Source organism: Lepidochelys kempii, chromosome 2 (assembly GCF_965140265.1).
Source record: "Lepidochelys kempii isolate rLepKem1 chromosome 2, rLepKem1.hap2, whole genome shotgun sequence".
Lineage (NCBI taxonomy): Eukaryota > Metazoa > Chordata > Testudines > Cheloniidae > Lepidochelys > Lepidochelys kempii.
In genome coordinates, this window is record NC_133257.1 from 91,928,676 (window position 1) to 91,956,247 (window position 27,572).

At 42.2% G+C, this 27,572-nt stretch overlaps 1 protein-coding gene across 1 annotated transcript in view; it reads left to right on the plus strand.

The window, feature by feature from the left end:
* The window catches only part of CEP192 (centrosomal protein 192), a 206,263-nt gene that overhangs the window by 87,986 nt on the left and 90,705 nt on the right, over positions 1–27,572 (plus strand). The window contains exons 27-33 of the mRNA XM_073329624.1: positions 9,857–9,917; positions 10,066–10,295; positions 15,313–16,402; positions 16,501–16,627; positions 18,102–18,276; positions 21,649–22,549; positions 25,217–25,365. Coding sequence (XP_073185725.1) covers positions 9,857–9,917; positions 10,066–10,295; positions 15,313–16,402; positions 16,501–16,627; positions 18,102–18,276; positions 21,649–22,549; positions 25,217–25,365 — 2,733 coding nt within the window. The remainder of the gene's footprint in view (positions 1–9,856; positions 9,918–10,065; positions 10,296–15,312; positions 16,403–16,500; positions 16,628–18,101; positions 18,277–21,648; positions 22,550–25,216; positions 25,366–27,572) is intronic.

The window sequence follows — 27,572 nt, forward strand, 5'->3', positions numbered from 1 at the left end:
ATTGTTGGTGGCATCTGTTTTTGTCATTCACAAGATATGGCAGTCTCCCATGCAGCAGTTACTAACCCAAAGAACCTCTGACCAAAAGATCAAGAGCACACTATAAAAGGACTTGAAAGCATCCTCTATCTCTCTCGAAGCAGTGCTGGCTACAGTACTCTTTGGGAGGTCCACTAACAGGGCCTCTGTTCTGGTGCGTTGACCTCAAAACCCACGGACGTGTGCACCAATGAAAAGCTCCAATATCAGACTTCTTCGACAACATGAATTTTTTTTGATGATGCTTCTAAGGATGTCATGCTCTCTGCAACAAGAGCTGTGGTCCCCAGTACCATCATCAAGTGACAGCTCTGGCTTCCACGTTGGAGAGCAAACAACTATTCTAAACTAATTCTGTAACTCATATAGGAGGGCCGTTTGAGGGAAAACTGACAAAAATACACATCTAGAGTCCACCAGCTTGAATTAATAAATTTCAACTGCCCTAAATTACCAGGTTCAGAAACCTACCACTGACGTCTTTAAAGTGCCCTTATGGGGATTTAGCATGTGTGTTATAATGAAGTAAACTTTGTAGCAATTAGGCCTACTTTACGGCAACACATCCTGTTACTTGCTGTTTAGGGTTGGAAATAAATTAAGTACCATACATTAATATCTCCATCCCCAAACAACTCTGATTTCCTCTTAATCCACAAGGCCTAGTACTGTGAGCTGTCAGCCAGCGAACATGAGTAACAACATGATTCACTAATCTAAAACCTTCATCACTTCTCTTTTTTCAGTGATACTTACTTTCTGTTGCACAGTTTCTCTCATTCATTCATTGTGCTAATGCTGTGACCTGTGGAATTGTGGTCCAATGTTGTTTTTGGAGGCTTCAGGACTAAGTTCTGCCCTTCAGTTCAGGAACCCAGATTTTCTGTTCTGGCAGTGGAACAAGTTGGTCAGTTTCTCCTGACCATTTTGTTCTAAAATTTTTATTTTTGTTACATGAAGTTGTGATTTACAATCTTCCTTCTCCTCCTCCTTTTTCTGGATTGGATAAATAGTACGTGCATCGGATCTGCTGCTGCGGTGCCTCCCTGCTGGACTCCTTTGTGCTCATTCAGGCATGGCAGCACTGTCCTGCAAACACCTGGCTTAAATTCAAGTGGTATTCCTATGTGAAACAGCATTTACAGGTTCTACAATGGGTGAATTATGCCCTGCCTGTTCCCTGCCAGCCAAACACTGGTATAGGGCTAAGTTGGACTGGCACATTGTGGGCCCACCCTGGCCTGAAGAACTGCAACTCCAACACAAAAAAGGTGTTCCCTGACTGGATGAAGTTCTTGCTTCAAGTTCTACAGGTACAGTGTGGATTCTTGGGTATCTAGCAAGCACAAAACACCTTCTGGGCCAGTGGAGAACTAGGAGGAGGACTTGAACTCCCTCTTTTTTGTATCCTGTATGTGAACTGTCTTGAAAGTTAGTCTTCTCTACCCAGGACTTTATTTCCATGGTCACAGAAAAGTTTTGACTTGCTATTTCTTGCTTTTGGAATGGATATAAATACTTAAGCCTCAATTATAAGCCAACCTCCAATGGGAGATAAGAAGGAGTCTTCCTCTGTGAGTATTGTAATTTCTCACTCTGATTTCTTGCACCTTCTACTGATGCAGTTAGTACTGATCACTGTCAGACAGAACAATGGACTTGATGAACCACTAGCCATGCTTTTATTTTAATTTTTTTAAGTGAGAGACTGATGTGTTGAAATGAACTAAAATGATGTATACTATGAATCTGAGCCTTGGTGACTTTTCAGGAATTAGTGAGGCAGGTTGTGCCTTCTCTTTTTCCTCCTTCCTTGTTGATGGCAGGAGAGGAAGTAGCCTGGTCCAGGCCCAACATACACACCTTCTCAATCAAAGGACTATTGGGTCAGATAAACACATTCTTAAACACCAATACGGACAATGATTGAAGCCCCAGCTGGCTACTGCCCAGAAGGCTCTTCAACAGCAGGAAAAGTAGCTAAAATTCTCACTCTTTTCAAATGCAAAGGCTAAAACCAACCTTCCTTTTTTCCTGGACAGTAGCAGGATTTTTAATATGCTTTCCTGGCTATACATCTAGGTGAAAGGATCATCAGGAAGATCTGACAAGACAAAGCTCATGGGACATTAATAGCTTTAACTTGAATGTCCTTTTTAATTCTCCCTTTGTCATGGTTTCAGTACCTCCAGTTTGGCTTCCAATTCTACCAGATGATTTTGCTCTTAGAAACAATTTATTCTGTGGTTCGATCTGAAACCACTGTAGTGGCGTGCACAGTGATTTGAGTTTAGGCATTGAGTCACCTTAGGAAGTTCAGGATAATTCTTTTGCATAGTTAAAAGCCTTCAATAACAAAAATCTTTAGGTGCAACTTTTTTATTGCAGATGTTCTGTTGATTTCCATAGTTCCTTTCATTTTGGTTTTACTCAGTTTGGTTGTCTTTCAATGCTGTTTCAAGCATGTCTGAATATTGGCTTTTCAGTTGGAGCTGTACCCGTCTCTCTCTAGTGCATGGTTCTTCCATCTTTTTACTACTCCTTTTATGGAGAGAGATTTTTGAATGATCTTTTCTTGTGAACCAGCACCTTCTTGGGACACAGACTTGGAAACCAAACAACTGCCTTTGAGCTGTTAGCTAATAAAAGTGTTTTCCTATGCTTTTAAAAAAATTGTATTCTTAGAGTAGAGGTTTGAGAAGGAATTTGAAGGTAGATAATGTAGCTTTGTGGATGTTTACAGGACGTACCTCCCAAGTGTGTGGGGTAGCATGGGAGAAAGCAGGAAGCTGCTTGTTTGTAGGAGGCTGCATCATGGACTGATCAGAAGCGAGCATTGACAGTTTGATAGCAAATGAGAGATATGGTGGGGATTGACTGTGAAGGGCCTAGAAAATGAATACAAGTAGCTTGTGTTTGATGTGATATGGAAATAAGGGAAGGGAGTGGAGGGATTCAAGAGGGGTGGAATAGTCAAAGCACCAGGTTAGGAAAATGATCTTTGTTGCAGCGTTCTGAATGGATATGAGATGGGTAAGATTGGATTTGTCATGTTCATGGAGAAGGACATTTTAGTAATCAAGATGCAAGATAAGAATTTGGGTAAGAGCTATTTAGTTGTGTAGATAGATAAGAAAGGCCATGTCTAAAGGATTTTACTCAGAATTGGCAAGATACAGAAAGGACACAGGACTTAGAGAGACGTCAGTTGAAGATGGCAATGTCTGAGTAATAGGCAGGATGATGGTGTCCACAGTGATCGAGAGGAGGTAACAGGCAGGGTTTTGGGGACAAGATTAGGAGCTGTTTTAGTGCAATGTTGAGCTTAAGCTGGCAGTTAGGAATCCAGGAGGAGATGTCTGAGAGACCGACCAAGAATTATATTGTGCAGAAGGTGACAGATCTGAAGCAGTGAGTCAGATCAGTGAATTGTCCACACAGGAATGGTAATTGAACTTGTGGTTGCAATATTACTCAAAGGTAAGATGTAGAGTAAGAAGAGAAGGTGACCGTGGACAGAGTCCTGTGAAACCTCCAAGGAAAGCTGGAGCATGAGGAGGGTCATCCAAAGCACATGCTAAGGAGCGATTGGAGAGAGGGAGAACCAGGACAAAGATTTCAAGAAGAGTATGATGAGTGTTGTTGAAGGCAGCTGACAGGTCAGCGAGGATGAAGAACTGGTTCTGAGCTTTAGCTAGGAAGAGGTCATTAGTGATTTTTGGTAAGTGGTTTCTGTGGAGTGCAGGAAGTGGAGGCTGGATTGGAGAACGTCTACGATGGAACTGCAAGAGAGCAGCTCCAGATAGTGATTGTAGATTCCATATTCAATGAGCTTAGATACCAAAGGAAGATGTGGTGGTAGTTGGAGAGGCAAGTGGAGTCCAAGGTGGGATTTTAAGATGAGAGAGACTAGAACATGCCTGTATTATGAGGGGAAAGAGCCAGGGGAAAACAAGAGCTTAAGGAGAACAGTAAGGGAGTGGATATGAGAGGGCACAAGGGAGATCTAGAGATGGGGTGAGGTCACTGCAGGAAGTGAAGGGGTTAGGGTAGGGGAGCAGACTGACTTCTGCATCCATGATGGGAGAAGAGAGAGTTGGAGGAGGAGAAGGAAAGGCAAGCTGAGGAGAGGGAGGAATGTTTTTTGTCAGTTTTCTTTTGGAAGATATACGTGAGATCCTGTTAGGAGAGAAAAGTGCAAGCAGGAGGAGTAGAGGGTCTGAAGAGGGAGTCAAAAGGTGGCTGCGTGTGCTGTTTCTCAGGGTACCAAAGAGTGAGATTCACTTTGTTGCCACCTGCCTACAGTGTGAGGTGTTGTCTCTGTAACACAACCAGACTGTCAGCCACTCAAGCACTCTCCTCTGGGCTATAAGAGCCCTGCCTTTACCCTGCAGATTAAGAGTAGATGCACCCTTGTGGACACTACTTAAGTGTTCCTCTGTGATATTCAGCCCCGATCACTGGATAGTCACAGAAATCCCATACTTCCATTCCTAAAGTCCCTTAGTCCAGTGCTGCTTGGTCTCACACACCAGTTGAGTTCAATTTTAGTAAAACAAAAGAACAGTTATTTGAGAAAGAATAGAGATTAAGTGAAAGCAAGTGTGAATGATGGAAACAGTGTTATGTACAAAACAAAATCATAAAACTAGGGCCTATACTTATTAATAGTTACCTTTCCTATCTCCTAAAGTAGATTCTCACCCCAAAGTTCAGTCTTTTGCAATGTTTGCTAGCTCAAAGGAGCTAGGAGCACAGCTTCTTTCATGAAGCACCCTGGCGTTAGCAAGATACCTTCTCGGTGAGTGGCTCCAGGGGGTCTTTCTCCATCCTATGATATATTGAGTCAGTGTTCTGTCTTCATTCACAGACAGGGCAGTCCCCTTGCTGTCATATCACTTTCATGTCATTTTCATTTCCAAGTGGTTTTGATGTTTATGGTTTGTCTTTGATGGTTTTCCATTGACTTTTCTGGGTTGGTGAAAAGGTAAACAATTGAACACCACATTATGTAATCAGCTAGTCAGGGAGGGTTGACAATTCCCTCCTACCTGAATGGGCCCTCAACAAGACTTCTTCTTCCCTGATGACTTACTTTCACTCAGTATTATAGGGCGTAACTTTCAACATAGTTATATTATTGTATACACATCTCACAATGATGAGTATCAGTAAGTTACAAAACTTCAGTAGAGACCTCACATGCTGCCCTTTATAGATGAATACCATGACAGTGGTGCTTTGGGTGTAGTGAGTTTGTCAGGTCTGAGATAGGAGTTACTTCCAAAGAACAGTGAACCCTTTGCCAGTTGGCACCAATGGGCCTCTGTGCCAAACTGGTATTGTGTGGTAAGATTCAATTAAATTGGGGAAAGAGTTGTTTAGCAGGGAAGATAGCAGAACTGAGGGAGGAGAGAACAAATTTGTAGTGTAAGTCAGTTGGATGTTGGGATGCTCTGCAGTGTGAGAGCAGGATCATAGGAAGCAGATGGGGGTGAGCTAGTATTGGGGATTGGCAGGTTTGCATCTTGTGATGCGGGAGAGGGGCAAGAGTCAGGGGTGGAGGAGAGAAGCATACAGAGACTCAACAATCGTGTTAAGGGAGGAGAGAGCTGAGAGCAGACACAAGAAAGTAATCAATACTGGTGGACTGGAAATCATGGAAAGGCCGAGTGACAGGTTGTGAGGAGGGGATGGGGCTGATGAGCAATGCTGAACGAGACCAAGTGATGGTCAGAAAAGGTAAATTCTGTAGCAGAGAGAGCGCACAATGGTTGGTGAAGAACCAGCCAAGTGAACAGCCTTCTTAGTGAGCATGGGAATTGAATGAGGATTGCAGGTTGAATGGAGAGATGAGGGTGAGAAAGTGAGTAGCGGAGGGGTTGAATGGAAGTTGGTGTCCCTGAGGGTTACTATGGGAGATCGGAGAGGAAAAGAGAGCCAGGTGTTAATCAGAGGATGGATGATGTGGAGAAGTTGGATGGATGGTAGATGAGAGCAAAATGGAGGGTGAGAGGAGTTGTACTTTTTCAAAAGAGGAGAAAGAATGAGAAGGGAAAGGAGTTGGGGGGGAGGTGTTGGACTTGGATTGGAAGAGAAGCCCAGCACCCCCACCACAGCCTGATCTGGGGTGCGAGGGGGAGAGAAAGGAATGTGGTGCTTCCCAGGAGTATCTAGGGTTGTGAGGCATCTCGCCACCAGCCACAGGCAATACAAGCAGCCCCTCTAGGTCTATGCAGGCCCTGCTCTCTCTCTCTCGCCAGGTTAGTGATAGGCACACTCTAACCACCAAGCTCTCCAAGTATCTCCCTAGAGCAGGGGTCCCCAACGCAGTGCCCGCGGGCGCCATGGCACCTGTTGGAGCATTGTTGTGCACCCGCAGGACACCCCGCTGCCAAAGTGCCGCCAAGAAGCGTTGCTGTTTCTTGGCGGCATTTTGGTGGCGATGCTTCTTATCACTGCTGCTTGCTTGTGGCAGCATTTCAGCAGCGGGATGTTTGGTGCCTGCCAGAGTCTTTTGGGAATAGCAATATGCTATTGCTATTGCTATATGCAAGAAAGGTTGGGGACCACTGCCCAAGAGTGTCTGGCCCCTGTTCCACTGGATACTCTCAATATTTACCAATTCACTGCTTCCAAAGAAGCTGTAAAAACCAGTTTACAGGTTACACCTCAGATCACAGCTCCACAAAACTTTGATGTGTTTGTAGTGAAAACAAATAAGCTTATTAACAAAGTATAGAGATTCCTGTGATGGCAAGTAGAAAGGGTTACATGTAAAATGGAAACAAAGGGTTACGTGTAAAATGAAATCACTCTCATTCTGGTGCCTAGACTGTATTAGACATGAGAGTATCTTATTAATTAAGTATTGCTCTCCAGTGCTTTTCAGCCAGGCAGGCTGTGTGATCATTTTTTTTATGAAACAAGGCATAGAATCAGAAGTGTAGGACTGGAAGGGACCTCAATAGGTCATCTAGTCTGGCTCCCTGCACTCAAAGCAGGACTACATAATAACTAGACCATTCCTGATAGGTGTTTGTCTAACCTCTGTTCTTAAAAACCCCCCAGTGACAGAGATTCTACAATGTCCCTAGGCAATTTGTTCCAGTTCTTAACTACCCTTACAGTTAGCAAGCTTTTCCTAATGTCCAAACTAACCCTCCCTGCTGCAATTTAAGCCAATTGCTTCTTGTCCTATCTTCAGAGGTTAACAAGAACTATTTTTCACCCTCTTCCTTGTTACAACCTTTTATATTACTAAAACTGTTATGTCCTCAGTCTTCTCCATACCAAACAAACCCAATTTTTTTTGATCTTTCCTCATATGTCATGTTTTCTAGACCTTTAATTATTTTTGTTGCTGTCCTTTGGACTTTGTCCTATTTGTCCATATCTTTCCTGAATTGTAGCACCCAGAGGTGGACACAGTACTCCAGCTGAGGCTTTATCAGCATGGAGAAGAGCGAAAGAATTACTTCTCGGGTCTTGCTTACAACACTCCTGCTAATACATCCCAGAATATTTGCTTTTTTTTTTTTTTTTTGCAACTGTTGACTCATATTTAGCTTGTGGTCCAGTACGACCCCCAGATCCCTTTCCGCAGTACTCCTTCCTAGGCAATCATTTCCCATTTTGTATGTGTGCAACCGATTGTTCCATCCTAAGTAGATTACTTCGCATTTGTCCTTTGTGAATTTCATCCTGTTTACTTCAGACCATTTCTTCAATTTGTCCAGATCATTTTGAATTTTAATGCTATCTTCCAAAGCACTTGCAACGCCACACCGCTTGGTATTGTCCGCAAACTTTATAAGTGTACTCTCTGCCATTATTATTATTACTCTCTGAATCATTTATTAAAATATTGAGCAGAACCAGGACCGATCCCAGTGGGACTGCACTTGATATGTCCTCCTAGCTTGAGTGTGAGCCACTAGTATCTAGTCTCTGGAAGTGGTTTTCCAACCAGTTATGCTCCCAGTTTTATAGTAGCACCATCTAGGCTGTATTTCCCTAGTTTTGTTTATGAGATGGTCATGCAAGACAATATCAAACACCTTACTAAAGTCAAGATATATTTCAACTACCGCTTCCCCCCACCCAAAAGGCTTGTTATCCTGTCAAAAAACACTATTAGGTTGGTTTGATATTTCTTCTTGATAAATCCATGTTGACTGTTACGTATCTTATTATCTTCTAGGTGTTTGCAAATTGATTGCTTGATTATTTGCTCCATTATCTTTCCGGGTACTGAAGTTAAGCGGACTGGTCTGTAATTCTCTGGGTTGTCCTTATTCCCCTTATGATAGATGGGCACTGTATTTGCCCTCTTGTAGTCCTCTGGAATCTCTTCTGTATTCCATGAGTTTTTGAAGATAATTCCTAATGGCTCAGATATCTTCTCGGTTGGTTCCTTGAGTATTCTAGGATGTATTTCATCAGGCCTTGCTGGCTTGAAGACATCTAATTTGTCTAGGTAATTTTTAACTTGTTCTTTCCCTATTTTAGCCTCAGATCCTACCTCATTTTCACTGGTGTTCAGTAGGTTAGCTGTCCAGTCATTACTAACCTTTTTGGTGAAAACTGAAACAAAAAAGTCATTTAGCATTTCTGCCACTTCCACATTTTTCTGTTATTGTTTCCCCTTCCAATTGCGTAAATGGCCTGTCCTGTCGTTGGTTTTCCTCTTGCTTCTAATGTTTCTAGAATGTTTCCTTGTTACCCTTTGTCTTTAGCAAGTTTAATCTCATTTTGTGCCTTGGTCTTTCCAATTTTGTCCCTACATGCTTGTGGTGTTTATATTCATCCTTCATAATTTGATCTCGTTTCTACTTTCTGTATGACTTTCTTTTGAGTTTCAAATTGAACATCTCCTGGTTAAGCCAGGGTGGTCTCTTGCCATACTTCCTGTCTTTCGTACACAGTGGGATAGTTTGCTCTTGTGCCATTAATAATGTCTCTTTAAAAAACTGCTAGTTCTCTTGAGCTGTTTTTTCCCTTAGACTTGCTTCCCATGGGATCTTACCTACCAACTCCCCAAGTTTGCTGAAGTCTGCTTTCTTGAAATCCATTATCTGCATCATTCTGTTTTTCTTCCTACCATTCGTTAGAATCATGAATTCTATCATTTCATGATCACTTTGACCCAAGCTGCCTTCCACTTTCAAGTTCTCAACTAGCTCCTCCTATTTGTCAAAATCAAATCTAAAAGAGCCTCCCCCACCCCCTCCCAGTTGCTTTCTGCACCTTCTGAAATAAAAAAATTTCCAGTGGACTCCAAGAACTTGTTGGATAATCTGTGTCCTGCCATCAGCTTGTTTCCTAGGTGAAAGAAGCTGTTTCCTTGTGTTACCTGATATACCAGACCAATCCTTTGATCTTACCCATAAAGAGAATACCCTTGTGCTGATTTTCCTATAGGTTTCCTTGTAGATTTCACCATCTGGCACCTGGTATCTGGCTTGGTATGCAAATAGGCATCTATTGTATGTCATACAATACACACCTGACCAGACAAATAACTGCAAAAGAAGTGTAGAGGGATGGGTGTGAAGCTAGGGATGGTGGCATCGGAGGGGTGGAGGTTTTGGTGAGAATGGTTGTGGCAGGGCGAGAGGATGGGGATGGAGGGAAGGGCGGGGTTGGGACAAATGGCTCCAAAGGTGAGGAGAAGGCAGAAGAGTGTGGATGTAAGCTCTGGATTAATGCTGGTGGAAGGAAGGGTTGATGCTATGGGGGGAGTGGCAAATGGGTGAGAGGAAAAAAATAAATTTGATAAATGCTGTGTAAGTTATGTTTTTGTAACCCCCGTCAGGAAGTTTGGTGCCTTTCCCTTCTGAGGAGGAGGAAAAGTGAGCAGCAGAGTTCTGGCATTGGTACATTGTGGGCGGGGGGGGGGCCCAGGAGTGCTTTTGCAGCCCCCCTAATGAAACTGGAGTTTGTAAAAAGGGCTGTTGCCCCAACAGGCCTCACTGTTTGGATTTGCAAAGGAAGACACAAGGTCCTAATGATCACTGCTTTTAGCAGAACTTGAGGGGTGGGGTGGGCACATCCCAAGAATATGGGTATTTAAACAGTTTATCAGTAACTGCTACTTAACCCTCTTTTTCTCTGTTTTTATAGAAGTCATAGAAGTGCACACAAAGGAACACCCAGACTCTGTGTCAGCCACATTCACTGTTGATGAAATGGAGACTACAGCGGGAATAAATAAAAGCATAAATATGCAAACTGCTACTGAAAGTAAAATAGAGGTATCTCCATGTATTTATAATATGAAAGTATAAGAAAAACTCAGTTCATCTGAGCTGTGACTATTAATTAAAATTAATAAGGTATCAAATGTGAACTTTCACAACGAGCCATTGCATTTTTTCTTTCTGTAAAGTAGATCATGTCAGATGATGCTGATCTGCTCTAGAACAGCAACAATCTCTGACTCTGTTCAGGATCCTTTCATACTAAAGAAGCTGCCTCTTGATCGCCATCTTATTTTTCTCCCACTCCCGAACTATCTGAGATTTCTTAATATGTTGACTCTTTGGTGGATGGGGAAACAGTCTTTAGTCTCTGCTATCTAGAGCTTGAGTTTCAAAATTGAAAGGCATGTCTTGCCTCAAATACATTTTCTAAAGAAAACTTTGGTCGTTAGCAGCTCAACAAAGTTGTTTTGGCGTTTAGCAATGAAAAACCAAAATAAGTTTGATCTTGAAAATAGCTAACTTTGTATTTCTTAATCTCGGGGCTCTTACCTTTTAATCTGGTGAGGCAAGATTTATCCCCCCTGTACATAGAAACGGTCACTTGGTGGAATTGGTGTATTAGGAATTAAATCGTCCTGTTGGCAACTTACCTTCCGAGAGTTCAGGGTGTGTTGGCGGACACTTTCAGCAGGCATTTCACCATTGATCATGAGTGGGAGCTGCATGATTTGGTAGGGACCTCCCTTTGCTCAGTAGGGACCTCCCTTCTGGGTTCTATTAGTCTCCCAAATGAATAGGAAATGCAACAACTACTGTTCCAGGGAAGCTCTAGGTCTAAACTCTCAAGGCAATGCTCTCCTTCTTCCCTGGTCAGGACAGCTGAAATAGGCCTCTCTTCCCTTACTGCTCCTATTCAGTTCTATAGAAATTTGACAGAACAGGGACAAGTCATCCTCATCACTCAGTTGTCCCAGACAATTTTGATTCCCAGTTCTCCTTTTAATATCATTTCATCCTTCAATCAGCATCCAGTCCTTTTGCAATCTCTTGATGCGGGGAAGAACAGGATCAGACAGCCTGACCCTAGAACGTTTAATCTCATGGCTTGGTTTTTGAATGGGTATCAACCTTAGAATATTCCGGCTCTGAAGCTGTATAAAGGTAGAAAAGATTCCAATAGGAAATGCTGTTCAGCTGAGTGGAAGTGGGCACAGCTGAAACGTGCATCTCCTGAGTCAGCAGATAGCACAAAGTAAGGTGAATATGTTTTCTCTCAAGATGACTGGGCTGTCCTTCAGTTCTGTATGAGTCCACCTGGCAGCAATCAGGGTGTGCTGCCCACCATGTAATGGAGTTGCACCCAGTCCAGTAAGGGGTTGTCACTGACTGCCCTGTAACGATGAGTGCTTCTGTGCTATGCAGATTTGGCGTAGATCCCTGGCACCAGCAGTCTGCTGACCGTACAGTGACCTCACTTCGGCTTCCATCAGGCTTTTTATTTCTTGCAGAGTGACACCAATAGTCCTTCCAGTCCTGATTCTCGCCAAAATCATCTCCCCTTTAGTATCCAGTCCTTCACTGGACCCTCACAGAAGTTATCCAGTTTACTGTTTCCAAAGAGACAGAATGTATTATGCATCCATTCCTGTTAATTTGGCTGCAGACCCACAATTTGGTTTAATACACAGCACTGAGATGGCTTTATAATAAAACAAAAATAAGTGTATTAACAAAGAACGTAGGTTTAAGTGATTACAAGGAAGAGTGAAAGAGGGAGGAAAGGTTACAAGTGAAACAAAACATGTTTTCTAGTGACTAAATCTTAATTCTAGCAAGTTACAATACTTAAGCAGTTTCCTTACTTATATTGTTATCAGCATCCCTCCTACTCTAGACCAGAGGACCCAACTTTCATTGATATGAAGGATGCTGCACCCTTCATCCCTTCAGTGATGGATGACAAAATGGCTTTTTGCCTTTGCTGATACCTTCCCAGATCATTGACCCTGTTTCAAGAGATAAGAAGGCTTCCTGGGGGTGCAGTCTCCATCCCCCATTGATATTAAGTGGTCATCTTCCCCCACTTGTTTACCTGGTGGCTTTGTTGACCTTGCATGTAAATCTGCTTTTCATGGTCTCTGGTCACACTTTGCTTAATTTACATTGGAGACAGTCAAACCTGCCAAACAACATTCCTTTGTCTGGGATAGGCTAGGCTTAGGCATTGCCTGTCAAATACTTTAAGACCATATTTCCAGCTCACAGCTATAATTCTTTATACACTGCCTATATATACATAACACAGTATTAATAATGACTAGCATATTATCAGTTTGCATATGAAACATTACATGACACCTTTTTAGGTACAGATTATGAGAGCAGTGAGTTGGGGCAATGAGTGTATCAGGCCTGCTTCAAGTTATGTTGTGGTGTGCCCTTTGCCAGTTTGCAGAGGGGCTACCTGCGTCACATACTTATCAATGAAAGTTGCATTCCTTTTGGCCTCACCACAGCCAGAAGTGTAGGTGAGCCTGGAACTCTAATGATGGATTCACCATCCATTCGATTAGGACAAAATCTCATTATGACTACATCTGAATTTCACCCCCAATCTACTTTCGGAGTTCTGCTTAAACCAGTCAGTCCACTTACCTGTGTCTTTTTTCTGAAACCAGATGGATCTGAGGAGGAGAAGAGACTTTCATTTCCTCCTGAAGTAATGTAATGAGCATTGACTTTTTACCTAAACAGGTCAGAATCAATCAGAAAATCACCTAGACAGTTTTGTGCCATAGCAGAACAACTCTAAGGTCAAGCTGTATCTTCCCAGAGGCTATTTAAATGGATATCTGGCTATTTCTTACTTTGCTGCAAGCTGTGACATCTTTCTCCCCTTATCTGGTAAGGGCTCATTCTATAAGAGCAGAAGCAACATCAGGGTCATTGCTTCAGGATATAGCTTCTTGATGATTTCAAGGCAGCTATGTGGAGTTCCATCCACACATTCATAAGACATTATGCTCTTGTACTGGACTTCTATATTGACTCCTCCTTTGGGACAGCAGTCTGTCAAAAAGTTCTGCTGCCTGCATCCTGCCACCCTTCTGCTACTTTAAAACTGCTTCAGCCACCCACAGTGTAATTATACATAGGAAACAGCACTCAAAGAAGAGAAAGGTGCTTACCTTATAGTAACTGGAGATTCTTCGAGATGTGTGGTCCCTGTCTGTATTCCACTACCCACCCTCCTTCCCCTATGCCTCCAATCATTCCTGAATTCACTGTAGAGAAGGTACTGGAGGAGGCAGTTGGTCTACTCTGCCCTTTATACTTTGTTTGAAGCATGAGGAGAGCAAGGGTGCACCTGTGGACCAATGGACACTGCTTGCAAGAATTCTCTGTTTCCAGGTACTTGAAGTGAATATGCACCTACAATCAAATACAGACAATGATCACCCACTTCCCAAGAACCTCCAGTAAGGTAAGTAACTTTCTTTCAGGCAGGACAAGAGGTATAAAGAGGCCTGATGGTGAGCAGTATGTATTCAGAAATTGGCTTCAGTTAGGGCTCTCTCTTTATCCAGAGATTATCTCTCTTTATCATGGCTGTAGCCTCTCCTCTCTTCCTTGTAAACTGGCATGTTTCTGTCCCAGTCTCCATTATCTTAGTACCGGTTTCTTATGTTGAATTCATAGGAGGCACAGAGAGGATGTTCTTCAACTGTGGTGGCTTCTGTACTAATTCTTATAAAATTTGCCGGCTTGTTGCTTTCATTAGCTCTTTTCTATACACTTTCTGAAACTCTTGTGAAGTATGGATCTAACTTCTTATGGTATTGATTTTTATAAACAAACTAAATGATGTTTGTGCCTTATAATATATTCCAAGTCATTTACAAGTCACTTGCAAAATTTAACACTCCTGTAGGCAGTGATGAGCTTCCAAAATCTTAACAACGGGTTCCCTTCTCACCCCACGAGAGGGCTGTTGCCCACCCCTGTCCCCCAGGATCCCTGCCCCATCCACCCCCCTCCCCTGTCCCCTGACTGCCCCCAGAACTGGGCAGGAGGGTCTTGTGGGCCACCGTAGTGGGTGCCCACCCCTAAGAGCCAGAGGCACCTACTGGGGGGCGAGGTGGGGAGTCCCGGAGGTGCAAACCTGGGGCAGCTCCCAGAAAGCATCCGGCAGGTCACTCTGGTTCCTAGGGGTGGGGGAGCATAGCTGTGGGGGAGCAGGGGGAGTGGCCACTCCCCCACTGATCATATCAAAAGTGGCGCCTTAGGCACCGACTCCATGGGTGCTCCAGCCCTGGAGCACCCAAGGGGAAAATTTGGTGGGTACAGAGCACCCCGCGCCCAGCCCCAGCTCACCTCCACTCCGCCTCCTCTGCCTCCCCTGAATGCACCACCCTGCTCTGCTTCTCCCCCCCGCCCCCATTCCCGCAAATCAGCTGCTCGGCGGGAAGCCGGGGAGGGCTGAGAAGCAGGTGGCGGCTTCCTGCTGAGGCTGGCGGAGGTGAGCTGGAGTGGGGAGTGGTTCCCCTGCCTCCCTCTCCCCCCCGCCCCGGTTACCTGCTGCGGTGCTGGCGGCCCTCCTCCCGCCCCAGCTCATCTCTGCCTCCCTGGGCCTGAGCTGGAAGCCGCGACCTGCTTCTCAGCCTGCCCTGACTTTGTGTGTGCGAACAACTGATTTGCGGGAAGCCTGGCGGGGGCGGAGAAGCAGAGTGGGGCAGCGTGTTCAGGAGAGCAGGCGGAGGCAAGCTGGGGCCGGGGGTAGGGTGGGGAGCTGCTGGTGGGTGCTCTGCACCCACCAAATTTTCCCCTTGGGTGCTCCATGGCTGGAGCAGCCATGGAGTCGACGCCTAAGGCGCCACTTTTGGCCGGTTAAATTTAGAAGCCCTTTTAGAACCGGTTGCCCCTCGTGGAACAACCGGTTCTAAAAGGGCTTCTAAATTTAACTACCAGTTCTAACTAACCGGTGCGACTGTGCCTGTAGGAGGCTAAGGCTGAGTTATTTTTAACTAAAATTTGGGTTAAGCTTGTATTTAACTTTATTTCATTTTAGGAAAGACTTGATAAGAGCAAATTTGAAGACAAGCTGCCTGATTACACAGATCCTATCCTGAGCATAAGCACAATTGCTTCAGCTATTGCTAATGCATCTGCTAGTGCTGATCCTTTCCAATTAGCTGCTATGATAATGGCGCTTTCAAATAAAAGTAGAGAGAAACCCTTGCTTCCTGAAGCTGATAAAGATACAGACCTCTCCTTTATTAATCAGCCTTTATCCAGCAATAAAGAAAAGCATAATGCTTTTAATATAGAGAAATATCTTAAAAAGACTGAAGCGACTGGGCATGAAAGTGAGCCTGAAAACTTTACAAGATCTGATGTATCTGTCCATGACCTTATTTGGGATAGCTCTTTACCGTATACACATAAAAGTCAAGATACTCAGGCAGCAGACTTGCTAGATAGTAATCTTCTTATGAAGCAACAAGGAGGGAAATGGTTTCTGGACTTTACAGAAAGCTTTTATGAAGAAAATGGCACCCAGGATTCCTCTTGTGCATCTAACTTTCCTGAGAATAGGAAGAAAACTGTAAACAGGGCTGAGCATTCAGAAAAATCATCTGATTTGATAACTGGTAAACATCCACAGCCAAAGAGAACTAGCCTTACTTCATATGTACTAGATACAGAAAAGATATCTAGTGAAAATGAGACACAAGGATTTTTGAAAGTTCCTGCAACAGAAAAGGAGATGGTGTATATAGGCAAAGGTGCTTCATTAAAGCAATTTGCTAGCCAAACGAATAGCCTCACAAACTCACATATTAACTATTCCAGTGAAAATAAAGAAACAGCTCATCTGGTGATGAACAACATTGTTCCTAGATCAAGTAATGACTCAGTGAAGAGAGCAACTACAGAAAGCACAGTGTCAACCAACAGCTTAAAACTTGTCCAGCAGCCTACTATGCCATTACCTATAAGTCATACCGAAGCAAAATCTACACAGAAACTGAGCAAAGATGAAGAGAGACAAGGTGGAAACATGCAAAAAAGAATCAGGGAGGCTAGTGCTACTTGCAATAATTTTGTAAAACACGTGACTTTTGAAAAGCCTTCTGTGACTTCCCCAAAAAGTATTGGTAAGTAAATGTATAGCTTCCATCCATTTCCTGAATGGCCTGTTTTGAAAATAATCTTGTTATTTTAATTGTGCTTCAAGGGATTATTCTGTTAACAGATCAGAAACCCACGTCTTCTGAATGTGATTTACAATCTTCAGAGGATGAACAATATAGCTTCAGACCCTCAACTTCACCACTAATTCATTCTTCTCCCAGCGAAGCTTCTGGAACAACTCTTTCAGGGTAAACTTTTTTGATGGGGGAGTGGAGAACTAACATTTCTATATACCCCTATTTATGCTATATTTTGAGATGCCTACCTGAAAAGGTAATGCCTGAACTCAATTTATTGTAGGCTCTTGTTTCAGTAATGTCTAACTCTAGTATCCCTCAGTTATAAGTATCGGTAGGTTTTTTTTTTCAAATATGCAAGTGACAGGAGCCTTGAGCAATAGTTGGCTTCATGTATTTCCCTGCTGGTTTGAGCAGAAGATCTCTGCTTCAGATACCAGCTTTAATTGTTTTGTGGCATTGAGATGAATGTGGCAGTTCACACTTCTCACAGGTATTTTTTTCCAGGCTAACTCAAGCAGACATCACTGGATTGGTTGTAGTTTGTGGGCTTTTAAAGTTTTATTTGCAACCATAAGGGCTGGAAGTTTTTTTTTTAAATGACAGCTCCAGGTTCTAACAATTGTGAAATTTAATTGGGATTGTAGGCCTGGACCTGTAATACCAATGTTTAATTTGGCCCTGGTGAATATATAGTCGTAAATTAATATCCTGACTCATACCTCATGATGATAAATGGAACATGGCCCCCTCAACAAAACAAGTATGACACCCTTACCCTAATTTTCATGTTTTCAGTTACTCTTAAACAGTAACTTTTGTTTAGAATTAAAATGTTGTACATGCTGTTAATTTTCAGAATTATGGGGCATGCAGCTTTCTTCCAGAAGCTAGTACACAATTTTGGATGAATAATCTATTTTATGCTGCTTATGTATTACAAGATGTAAAATGTATAGCTTTGGGGTATCTTGATAAATAATAGTATGATAAAATTATAGGTGACTCCTTTATATAAAAGCTTTCATAGTTGCCCCTCCCTAGAACTCTGGAAGGGTGTTCTCCATGCAGAAAATGTACATTTTGGGTGTGAAGTAAAAAGAGATGTTGGATGCTCTTTGGGAAAAATATCTACTCCTGTTGATCTGGATGTTGAGAAACGCCATATGGTGTTAAACATAACTGAAGAAATACAAACCTGCTTACAGTGAAGCCCTCTTCATGCCATAGCAGTTTACTTTTTAGTTTTAGATGCTTAGACCATTTCCATAACCATAGTATCAGTGCGCCCAAGCTTCAGTTTTATGGCTCAAGATGTGTCCTTGGCACCCCAAATGTAGATCCTATTGAAATTGGGGAATTGTGCATGCATATCCAAGGACAGATTTTGGTCTGTTAACAGAAATCATAAGAAACAGAAGTTTTACTATTTAGAATCCTAGTGTTGATTTAGGTATCTTTTGGTGGTTGACCTATCCAGTTATTTTTCAGCAGTAAATAGTCTACAGATTGAATTGAACAAAGCAGCTAATTAAGATAATTGAATACCTAAAAAAGTGGTTTCTAACATTTAAATTTTGATTTTGGTGGGGATGAAGTGTGAACATACAAGTTAATATTGACATACTTTGCATTTCCTCCTCAGATCTGAAGCGGATTCTCCTTGCACAGCACCTTCTTTTCAGACATCTGCCTGTAATGATAGTACCTTAACTCAGTCAGTATGCTCAAATCCTAGCATGAGTCGACTGACGTATGTCTCTGCAACTGACAATACCCTTAAGAATATAGCCATCATACCTAGTGCAGCGAGATGTGAGGTAAGATAGTCTTGATCTCTATCATGTATGTACAAGTATTTCTAAAAAAAAAAAAATCATTAAATTGTCTTTGAAATACTGAACATTTTTGACTGTCTGCAGTTTAACGTTTGACAGGGGCTTTAAAATATAACTTGAATGAAAAGTTTGTGGCAATTTTTATTTAAGTGAGTAGTTACCTTTTCCGGAATCAATTTATCTTTAAAATTGACTTGTTGAAAGAGTTACCCTTTTTTTGCCTCTACATTCATTAAAGGAAGCATGAGGCTTTTCCAGTTTTTTTTTTTTTTTTTTTTTTTTTTTTTTTTTTTTTTTTTTTTTTTTACACTGGGGAAATATCAGGTCTTGACTTACCTGTTGGGTGCCCTTCTGAGAGTGGAAAACATGAGAAGAGCTCAAAAGACTAAAACCTGAGCAGTTAAATGCGGAAGGTATTTTAGTTATTGTCTGAAATTGTTTTTGCTAATATCTATTTAATTCAAACTCTTACAAACACTTTGGGTAGATGGACACTGCGGTAAACCCCATGACACTGAGTCTCTGAGCCCAGGTCAGATGATTCAGACGCCTGGGGCTCAGGCTGCAGGGCTAGACAATTACAGTGTAGACATTTGGGCTTGGGCTGCAGCCTGGGCTCTGAAACCCTACCCCCTCGTGGGGTCTCCAGAGCCCAGACTCTAGCTTGAGCCTGAAAGTCTACACTGTAATTTTACAGCCACCATGAGCCTCTCTCAGCTGATCTGGGCCAGCTGTGGCCATGCTGCTGGGCCTTGATTGTAGTGTAAACATACCTATAGAAGAGAAGTTCAGAGATTTAACACCCCGGATTTTTCAGTTGAAGACTGAGGATGCTCCAACTATAGTTTTCCAATCCTTTGAAAAAAATCTGTCAAAACCAGAAGAAAATTCTCGTTTTTTAAAGTTGTTAAACATTAAACAGCTTTTTAAAAATAAAACCAAAACACAACAAAAAATCAGATTTTCATATGAGTTATAAAGGCAAAACACACTTCCCCATTTGCCGGTTAACTTTGATACAGTTTCTTATTTTTTGAGTCTTTGAGCCTCTGTATGTGGGAACTACATTGAGCAAACGATGCATTGGCAGTGTTTCACAGCACAGTTTTGATTTATGTTAGACAATTTTTCTCTTAAATGTAAACTCTCTTCCATGTGTTTCCATAATTCTATTCCTTAAACCACTGTTCGGTAAAATCAGCTCATCTTGTCTGTGAGCAAGCATGCTTTTCAAGTGACTGACCCAACAAAATATGAGTTATTTTGGTCCTTACCTCCTGGACTCCTGAAAGTATCAAAGTATTCAGTCAACACTGTGGTGTGAGAAACATTGATTTTGGTTGTAATTATGATTTTTTATCTAGTGTTCATCATGCTAAAGTCCACAGATATGCAACAATGGGTACTTCACCCTGTTCATAGCATGGGAGCAGAACCAGCCAGACATCAGAGGAATGCCTCACCTCCTGAAATTTTTGCCACTTTTATTTGTCTCCAAGGCAGGCTTATCCAATCCTCTCAGCTATAGAGCGTTTCTGATAGATGCCAGACGTTGACTTCAAATTTCTAGCTAACAATTCAGCTAATTTGTAATCATGTCCCAGGCCTGTACTTGGCTCTTAGGAAGTTTTTCCTCCCTGCTCAGTTCTCTCTTCTCAGGTCCTTCCCTGGCTGGTGCTGCTTCAGGGTGAGAGCTAAGCTGAGAGCCACAGATAAAAGGAAAAGTCTGTGTCCCCTTGCTCTTTCTCTTCTTAAGTGTCTTAAGTGTCTTGAAGCTTGGCCTTCTCTGTGGGCAAAATATAGTTTCCATTTAGAAGCCTGGTTTAGGCAGGGTCACTCTAACCCCATCTCCTGGCCAAGAAGGGAGTTCGGCAGGGTTAGAAAAGCCAACTTCAGTGCAAGCAGCGCCTTCGCCCCATCTTTGAAGGGATTGATGCCAAAGGGCAGCACACCAGATGGAAGATTGCAAAATCCCTGGAGCCCACACCAGCAGTCATGCTCTTGATTGCAAAGCTCAATTGCCTCCTCCCCTCTCTTATCAGGCTGCGGTGGACAACAGTGGACGCAGCATGAGCACTGCCAGCACCAGAAAGTACAGTAAGGGATTTTTGGGTCCAGCTATCTACTTGCTGACACCTCTGTCAGAAGTCTCCCAAGGGTCCCTACTCATATTCCAAGATGGGGGCTTAATATTCAGTTAAGGTGGAAGTGGCCTATACTCAACAGTTGACAAAAAGGGGAGAAGAACTTGAATATTCACCCCTTCTTATCAACTGTTGAGAATAGGCCACTTACACCTTAATTGAATTGGCCTTGATAGCACTGACCCCACCGCACCACTTAGTAAGGCAACTCCATCTTTTCATGTGCTGTAATATTTATACTGCTTACTCTTAGTGTCTAAGGTGCCACAAGGAACGAGTTGTTTTTGCTGATACAGATTAACATGGGCTACCCCTCTGAAAAGTGATCATCCAGAGTCAGATAAAAAACTGACATTTAAAGATTCAGGTTTATTTAGTTAGGGGAACCTATCCCTTGCTCTACAGTAGAAGAAACTTTGGGATATTTATTTATTTATTTTTATTTAATTAATTTAGAAATGCAGTTAGCACAATATATACTTGAGGAAAGTGGGATGGAGTTACACTAGCCATGGAAGCTAACTTAACTGGTGGGAACTTGAGGAAGTGGGGCATTCCTCAGCAACTTACAGGTGTAGTTTTGTCCCCAAGTTCGAAGCAGGTGGAAGCACCTACTGTAATTGATCTGTGGACCTTATTACTAGAAGAAAGGCAACTTTCAGAAATTTGGTTAAACCTTATTATGTCAAATTGCCCTGTAGATCCTTCCAAGCAAAGATTCCTGATCCACTTTTTGGTATGTACCAATGTAAACCCTAATTGTTTTCCTATAATTAGGTTAGGCAGAATTCAATGTTTACTTTTTATAATTTTGATAGTTAATATTAATGGTTACTTTAAGCTTTTCCTCTCCCCCTCAATTTTTATCTATTTTTAAATTTTCATAGTGGCAGGAAATTATGGTGAGGATATCAGACAACTATTTAATAACAGTAGATGATATTCAAAGTCAGCTTTATAACAGTTAAAACAGTGTCAACATCATATGTCAAAATATATAAAGTAAATATCCTTATACTCTAGTTTTCAAGCAGCATTTTTCTTTCTATGCCTATCTGTAAATTTTGATTTAGGGATGGAAATATTTTTTCATCAGTTTATGTACAGTGAAATTAACATTTACTGACCTTTACAGATAAAAATCTCATCCTTCCAAGCCTGCCTATAACTTGTAATATTAATGTGTGATATTTAACAACTTCTGTTCTAGAGTAATAATGCTAGTGAGTTGAGCACAACAATAATTCGAGCCAGTCCAACTCCATTAGTAGAACAGACTACTGAAAAACCTGAAGACTTCTCATGGCAAAGAAATAGAAGAGGAACATCATTAAACACTAGTCAGAGAAACGTGAATAAGAAATCAGAAGCAAGTGATTCTACAGGTACTAGCAACAAACTTGAAGATTCAGTACCTAACCATAAATTGTCCAGAGAGTGTTTGCCAAGAAGTGAAAATGAGTTTACATCTAGTCTTCCAAACACAACATCCAGTCAGAACGAAATGGGACATGTTAATCCAGCTTTACCAAGCAAGTCATGTGTCCTTCAGCCATTATCTGTTAATGTCAATACACCTGTAGCTTGGCAGAATCATACAAACAAAACAAAGAAGCCAGGTTTATCCTCTTCAAATATGGTACCCGCATACAGTGCATTAGGTGTTTATATTCCATTAAATCAAAACACGTGTGGTGAACAGTATATTCCTATTTCAAGTTTCAAATCCCATGGATCTGCCTCCGAGACTCAGACAGTGTCTTCTGCAATTCCCACACTACTTACTGGACGCTCACTTACAACAACAGCATTTGCTCAACAATACCTGGGAAACATGCAATCAAGTGGAAGTGTTGCTTTGCCTCAGTATGGTGGCAGCTGCACCGGTTGTTGTCTTCCAGCAGGACTTCCTTTTTCTAGCATCCCAGCAGGACACATTCAGAATTCAGTTACAGTAGGAATTCCTTTAGGTCCGAGTGTTGGGCCTGGATTGTTGGGTACATCTTCCCTTTGTAATCCACACTCTGGTTCCTGGAACCCGAATATTTTAAGTACAGAATCGTATATTGGGCAATCTAATGGAAGTAAACGGTGGGAGCCATGTGGGTTTGGTAAGTTTTTTTTTTCTTTTCTAAATGTCGTAATTTTGTTTAAAATACTGTTACTGATCAAAACAGTTTAAAATGGTAAATCAAACTTAATTTACCCCAAGAAATAGAAACTTTCTGTGTTTCACTGGTATACAGCTACAGCTGTCATCTGGTTTGTTTCATATACACTGGTTTTATTCTTTCCATCTTTATTTAATTTTTGTATTAAATCAACATTTACTTAAATAGTATCCTTGAGACTCATACACTGTTTTAGTCATTAGAAATACTAGGTCCTAGCATTCTTCTTTCTAGAGGATTTGGTAGGATCTTTAGGGAATGTAAGTAGTGACATGATGCAAGAAACCTGTACTGCAGTTCTTCCTGTTTCCAGTTGAGTGATTCGGAGATGGTAAGTCACACGCCACCTAAAATCCAAGACTCTGCATCCTGTTCTTCTCCCACAGGACATTAAAAGTCCTGTAGTTCTTAGTTTTACCCTCGCTTGCTGTCACTGCTCACCTCAGCCAAATATTTTCCTCTCCCTCAAGCAAAAAATAAAGTCCTGACATCCCCTTTGAAGAAGAAAAAACTTTTGTCTTTCACTGTACTTTTCTCCTTTGCTATTGAAAGCAGGAAATGGGAGCTCCTGACTGTTTTTGCATACCTTCTGTTTTCTTGTTTCTGACTTGGCTCCTCTCTTAAAGAGCATTAGAGGCACATGAACACTCAACACTGAGGATATTTTAATCTCAAGCTCTTCCATTGTTTCTGTACGTCTTTTTCTGGTTATGTGCTTTCTGAGATGAGATGACCGAAACTAAACCCGGTACTCAAGGTCAGGATGTGCCATTGATTTACCTCTGGCTCTGCAACCCTTGCAGTATTGTTTACTTTAATACAGGCTAACAGTGACACTTTTGACTGTTGCTCCTGAATTGAGTAAATATCTTAATTGAGCTTGTTCACAATCCCTTGGTCACCTTCCTGAATAGTTAGTTAAACTTACTAGCCATTGATATAACTAGTTCAGTCCGTTCCTTCCAAAGTCCATTATGTAAGTCTTAGGCAGATGCACAAAGTGTTGATACATTCTGTTGTCCAGATTCCTGTCATTGTGAGGCTCTTTTAAAGCTATTCTACTCTGGTATGGAATTGGCTCACCTAAATTTTAACATCTCCGTAGTCACTCCCTTTTTCCATGAATTTAATTCGTTTATACTGATCTTAGTATAGACCTCTACCTTAATGTTACATTAATGGTGCTCATTTAATTTAATTTTCCTTTTAAGAATGGGAGAATAAGGTTAGATGGCTTCTAAATACAAGCATGTATTTCAGCTAAGGTAGCCCTAAAATAAAATTTATGGTTGTTGCAGGCATACAAAAAATGGCGATTTCAAACTATTTCAAACCTACTCGACTCGTAAACAGCTTTAGTGTTAAGTTCTGTTGTAATAGGAGAGGTTTTTCAATTTAATGACACAAACCAGTTTTTAATTTATGTAGTATTCCAGAACTTAGTTTAAAGAGTAGAAACCTAAAGTCAGCAGTCAGTTTTGTAATAAGTTATGACTTAAAGTAAATGAGCCTGTAAAGGAGCGGACTCACCCCTGCGGTGCCTCCTGCTGGTTGTTGGGAATTAGCTCTTTTTTCCAACCTGGAGCTCCCTCTACAGGCCGGTGATCCACCCAGCTCTGGCCCTCGTGTCCTTCACAGACCCTAGTGCCCCTTTCTCTGGGGTTCTGCCCCCTGGCAGTACTCCCACACTCTGCCTCTGGGTCTCCCCTTCCTGGGGAACCCGAACCCACTATCCCCACCTTGCCTAAGTCTGGGCTACTGTCAGTCATCACCAAGCCCCCGCTCCCTGGGGCAGACTGCAGTATAAAGGCCACTCATCATAGGCAAGGGGGTTGGGACCTGTTGCCTTCCTCTGCCTCCCAGTACCTCTATGGGCCTTGGACCAGGCCCTACAGCCTGGGGAGTTGCCAACCTGGAGCGCCCCCGCTCAGCCTGCTCCTTCCCCAACACTGCACCACCCTCAGTACCCTGTCAGGCAAGCAGCCAGGCCCTGCTCTCTCCCAGCCTGGAGAGAGACTGCTTGGGCCTTTGGCTCACAGCCTTTTTATACAGGCCAGTGGGGGCCTGATTGGGGCGTGGCCCAGCTGCTGCTGCTGCTTCCCCAATCAGCCAGCCACAGCCCTCTCTAGGGCTGCTTTTAACCCCTTTTATTTTAGTAGCAGGGTAGCCACCATGCTACAGAGCCTAATGAGTATTGTGATGCTGGATGCTTACAGAAACACCGCATTTCCTATAAGGTGTAGATAATGAACCCCTAGTTACTATTTGATGCAAAACCTTAAACTGCATAGAGTTCAGCTAGTACTGTTTTTTTTGTTGGCTCAAATAACTGTATTTGGCACAGTTCTCTTAAACATCCTCATTTTTAAGAACACTAGAATCTTGAACGCTTAACTAAAATGCTCAAATTCGAGTTTATGGGGAAACATTCCCAGGAAATATCAGACCAGTGTTAGTAATGCTTGAAATGAGGGTGTATTTGTCAAGCCAGGTCATGAACTATTTTAACTCCATGACCAATTTGATAGTCTGGTTTAGTTACTTTTATCAGGGTGCTCATGATAAAAATTGTAGATACATATATTAATAGATGGTTTTCTTTCATAGGACATGTGAGAGTACCAGAAGAGCTGAAGTTCCCTAATGCTTGTTGTGTAGGAATTGCATCACAAACTAATCTTGGTATTTTTAATCCAACTGAACGATGGTTGCAGGTCAGCATTGGAATATTCAGTATTTCAATTAATGGAGAAAAGGTAAGATTTTTCAGTATAGCTTTTAGTGTACAGTACAATATTTAAAGTGCTAGGGACAGTGACTATAGAGTCCTATGAACTCTTAAACTCTTTCTAAACTCGTCCCCTCCTGCAGTTTTAATGCATCAAAAACTTAAACTCCATTCCTTTCCTGCTATTATGACACAAATTCCAGTGGAAAAAAAGTTTTGTGGTTGGCTTCTTCCACACTAGTTGGTGCTTATTTTTTTTCCTTCTCTTAGCATGTAGCCTCTACTACCTTAGTAGCTTCTTATCAGCTATGAACTCATGATCCCAACTTAAATCCCTGCATGGTAGGTGGTGCAAACATCTACCTACCAAACTCACCAGAAATTTGTTGTTGCCACGTCTACAAATGTTGATATCTCTGGGGTGAAACTTCCAAAACATCTCACTGATGCATACTTTAAGAAGAGGCTGCGTAAGCTCAAATATCAAGAAGGTGAGATCTTTGACACCGAGAGAGAAAAATGTGAGATAACAACAACACAAGGCAGATCAGAAGACAGTGGACTCGCAAATCCTGCCAATAATCAAGAAGGTGCCTCAGCTCCGTGGCTACCTGCATTCTGTATTTTCTCTCTCCAATGGAGTTTAGCCTCACAAATTGGTGTTCTAAATTTTCTGAAAACACATTAAAATTGGGGAAAAAACTGGAGGGCGAAAAAAAACAAAACAAAGAACAAAAGCTGGCTGATACTTAGTACAGCTTTAGCATTTGAAACCAGAACTGGTAAATATTTACATTAAGTTTTATGTAGCAGCTTACTCTTCTTGTGTACTCTGCTCTGGAACAGCCTTAAGATTTTTTTACTGTGTAAGCTATATTACTTCATTTTGTAAAACTAGTTTTTCATATACAAAGTTTATAGGAGTAGTGGAGAACAAACACAAGTATGTTCATGTTGCAGGAAACTGAGGATGTAAAACTTTCCTTCTTCTACAATAACTCCTCTCTTAATGTTGTAGTTATGTTCCTGAAAAATGTGACTTTAAGCGAAACAATGTTAAACGAATCCAGTTTCCCTATGAGAATTAATGTAAATAGGGGGGTTAGGTTCCAGGGAAATTTTTTTCACCAGACAAAAAACGATATTTTTTTATATATATAATACACATACACAGTATAAGTTTCAAACAATTTAATACTATACACAGCAATGATTGTGAAGCTTGGTTGAGGTGGTGAAGTAAGAGGGTGGAATATTTCCCAGGTAAGACCTTACTGCTAAATGATGAACTGGCATTCGGCTGAGCCCTCCAGGGTTAACACGTTGTTAATGTAGCCTCACACTCTACAAGGCAGCACAAATGGAGGGAGGGGAGACAGCATGGCAGACAGACACACACCCTATGTGTGTGGGGGGGCGGCGGGGGAATGTGCATTGCCCTTTTAAGTACGCTGACACAACATTCTAAGTACATTGCCTTTAAAAAGATCAGGAAGGTGAGATAGCAGCTGCGGCCAGCTCTCTCTGTCCTGAGCTCTGTTGTGTCTCCCTCCTGCTCTATATGGAGAAGGGGTAAGCTGGGGTGGGGTGGGGGGGGAGCAGTAGGGGGGAGGGGGGACACCCTCACATTAGTCCCCCTCTTCCCCCCTCCCCTGTACAGCAAGCAGGAGGCTCCCAGGAGCAGCTCCAAGGCAGAGGGCAGGAGCAGCACATGGCCATGTGGGGAGGAACAGCTGAACTGCTGGCAATTGGTAGCCTGCTGGGCGGCTGCTGCACAGGCAACTTAGGGGAACGGGGAGCTGATGCAGGGCTGCTGGTCCACCCTGGTTCCAAGCCCCCACCAGCTAGCTCCAACGGGCTGCTCTTCCTGCAAGCAGTGGACAAAGCAGGTGGCTGCCAAACAACATAAGGGAGCATTGCACAACTTTAAATGAGCATGTTCCCTAATTGATCAGCAACGTAACAATGAAACAACTTTAACTGGGACGACTTTAAGTGAGTAGTTACTGTACTTGTTCTGTACAGTCTTGTGTATATTACAATAAGCTACAGGCCCTGAGCAGGCCAGTGATCTTGGTTCTGTACAAACTGAGGGAAGGATTTTTCCAAAAACTGAAAATATAAAATTCAAATGATGCAACAGTTGGATGAGACAGACACATGCGGAAACGGGCAGGAGAAGGTAACATTAAAACGATTAAGCAAAAACATGATCAACAAGTATCAGTTTACCGC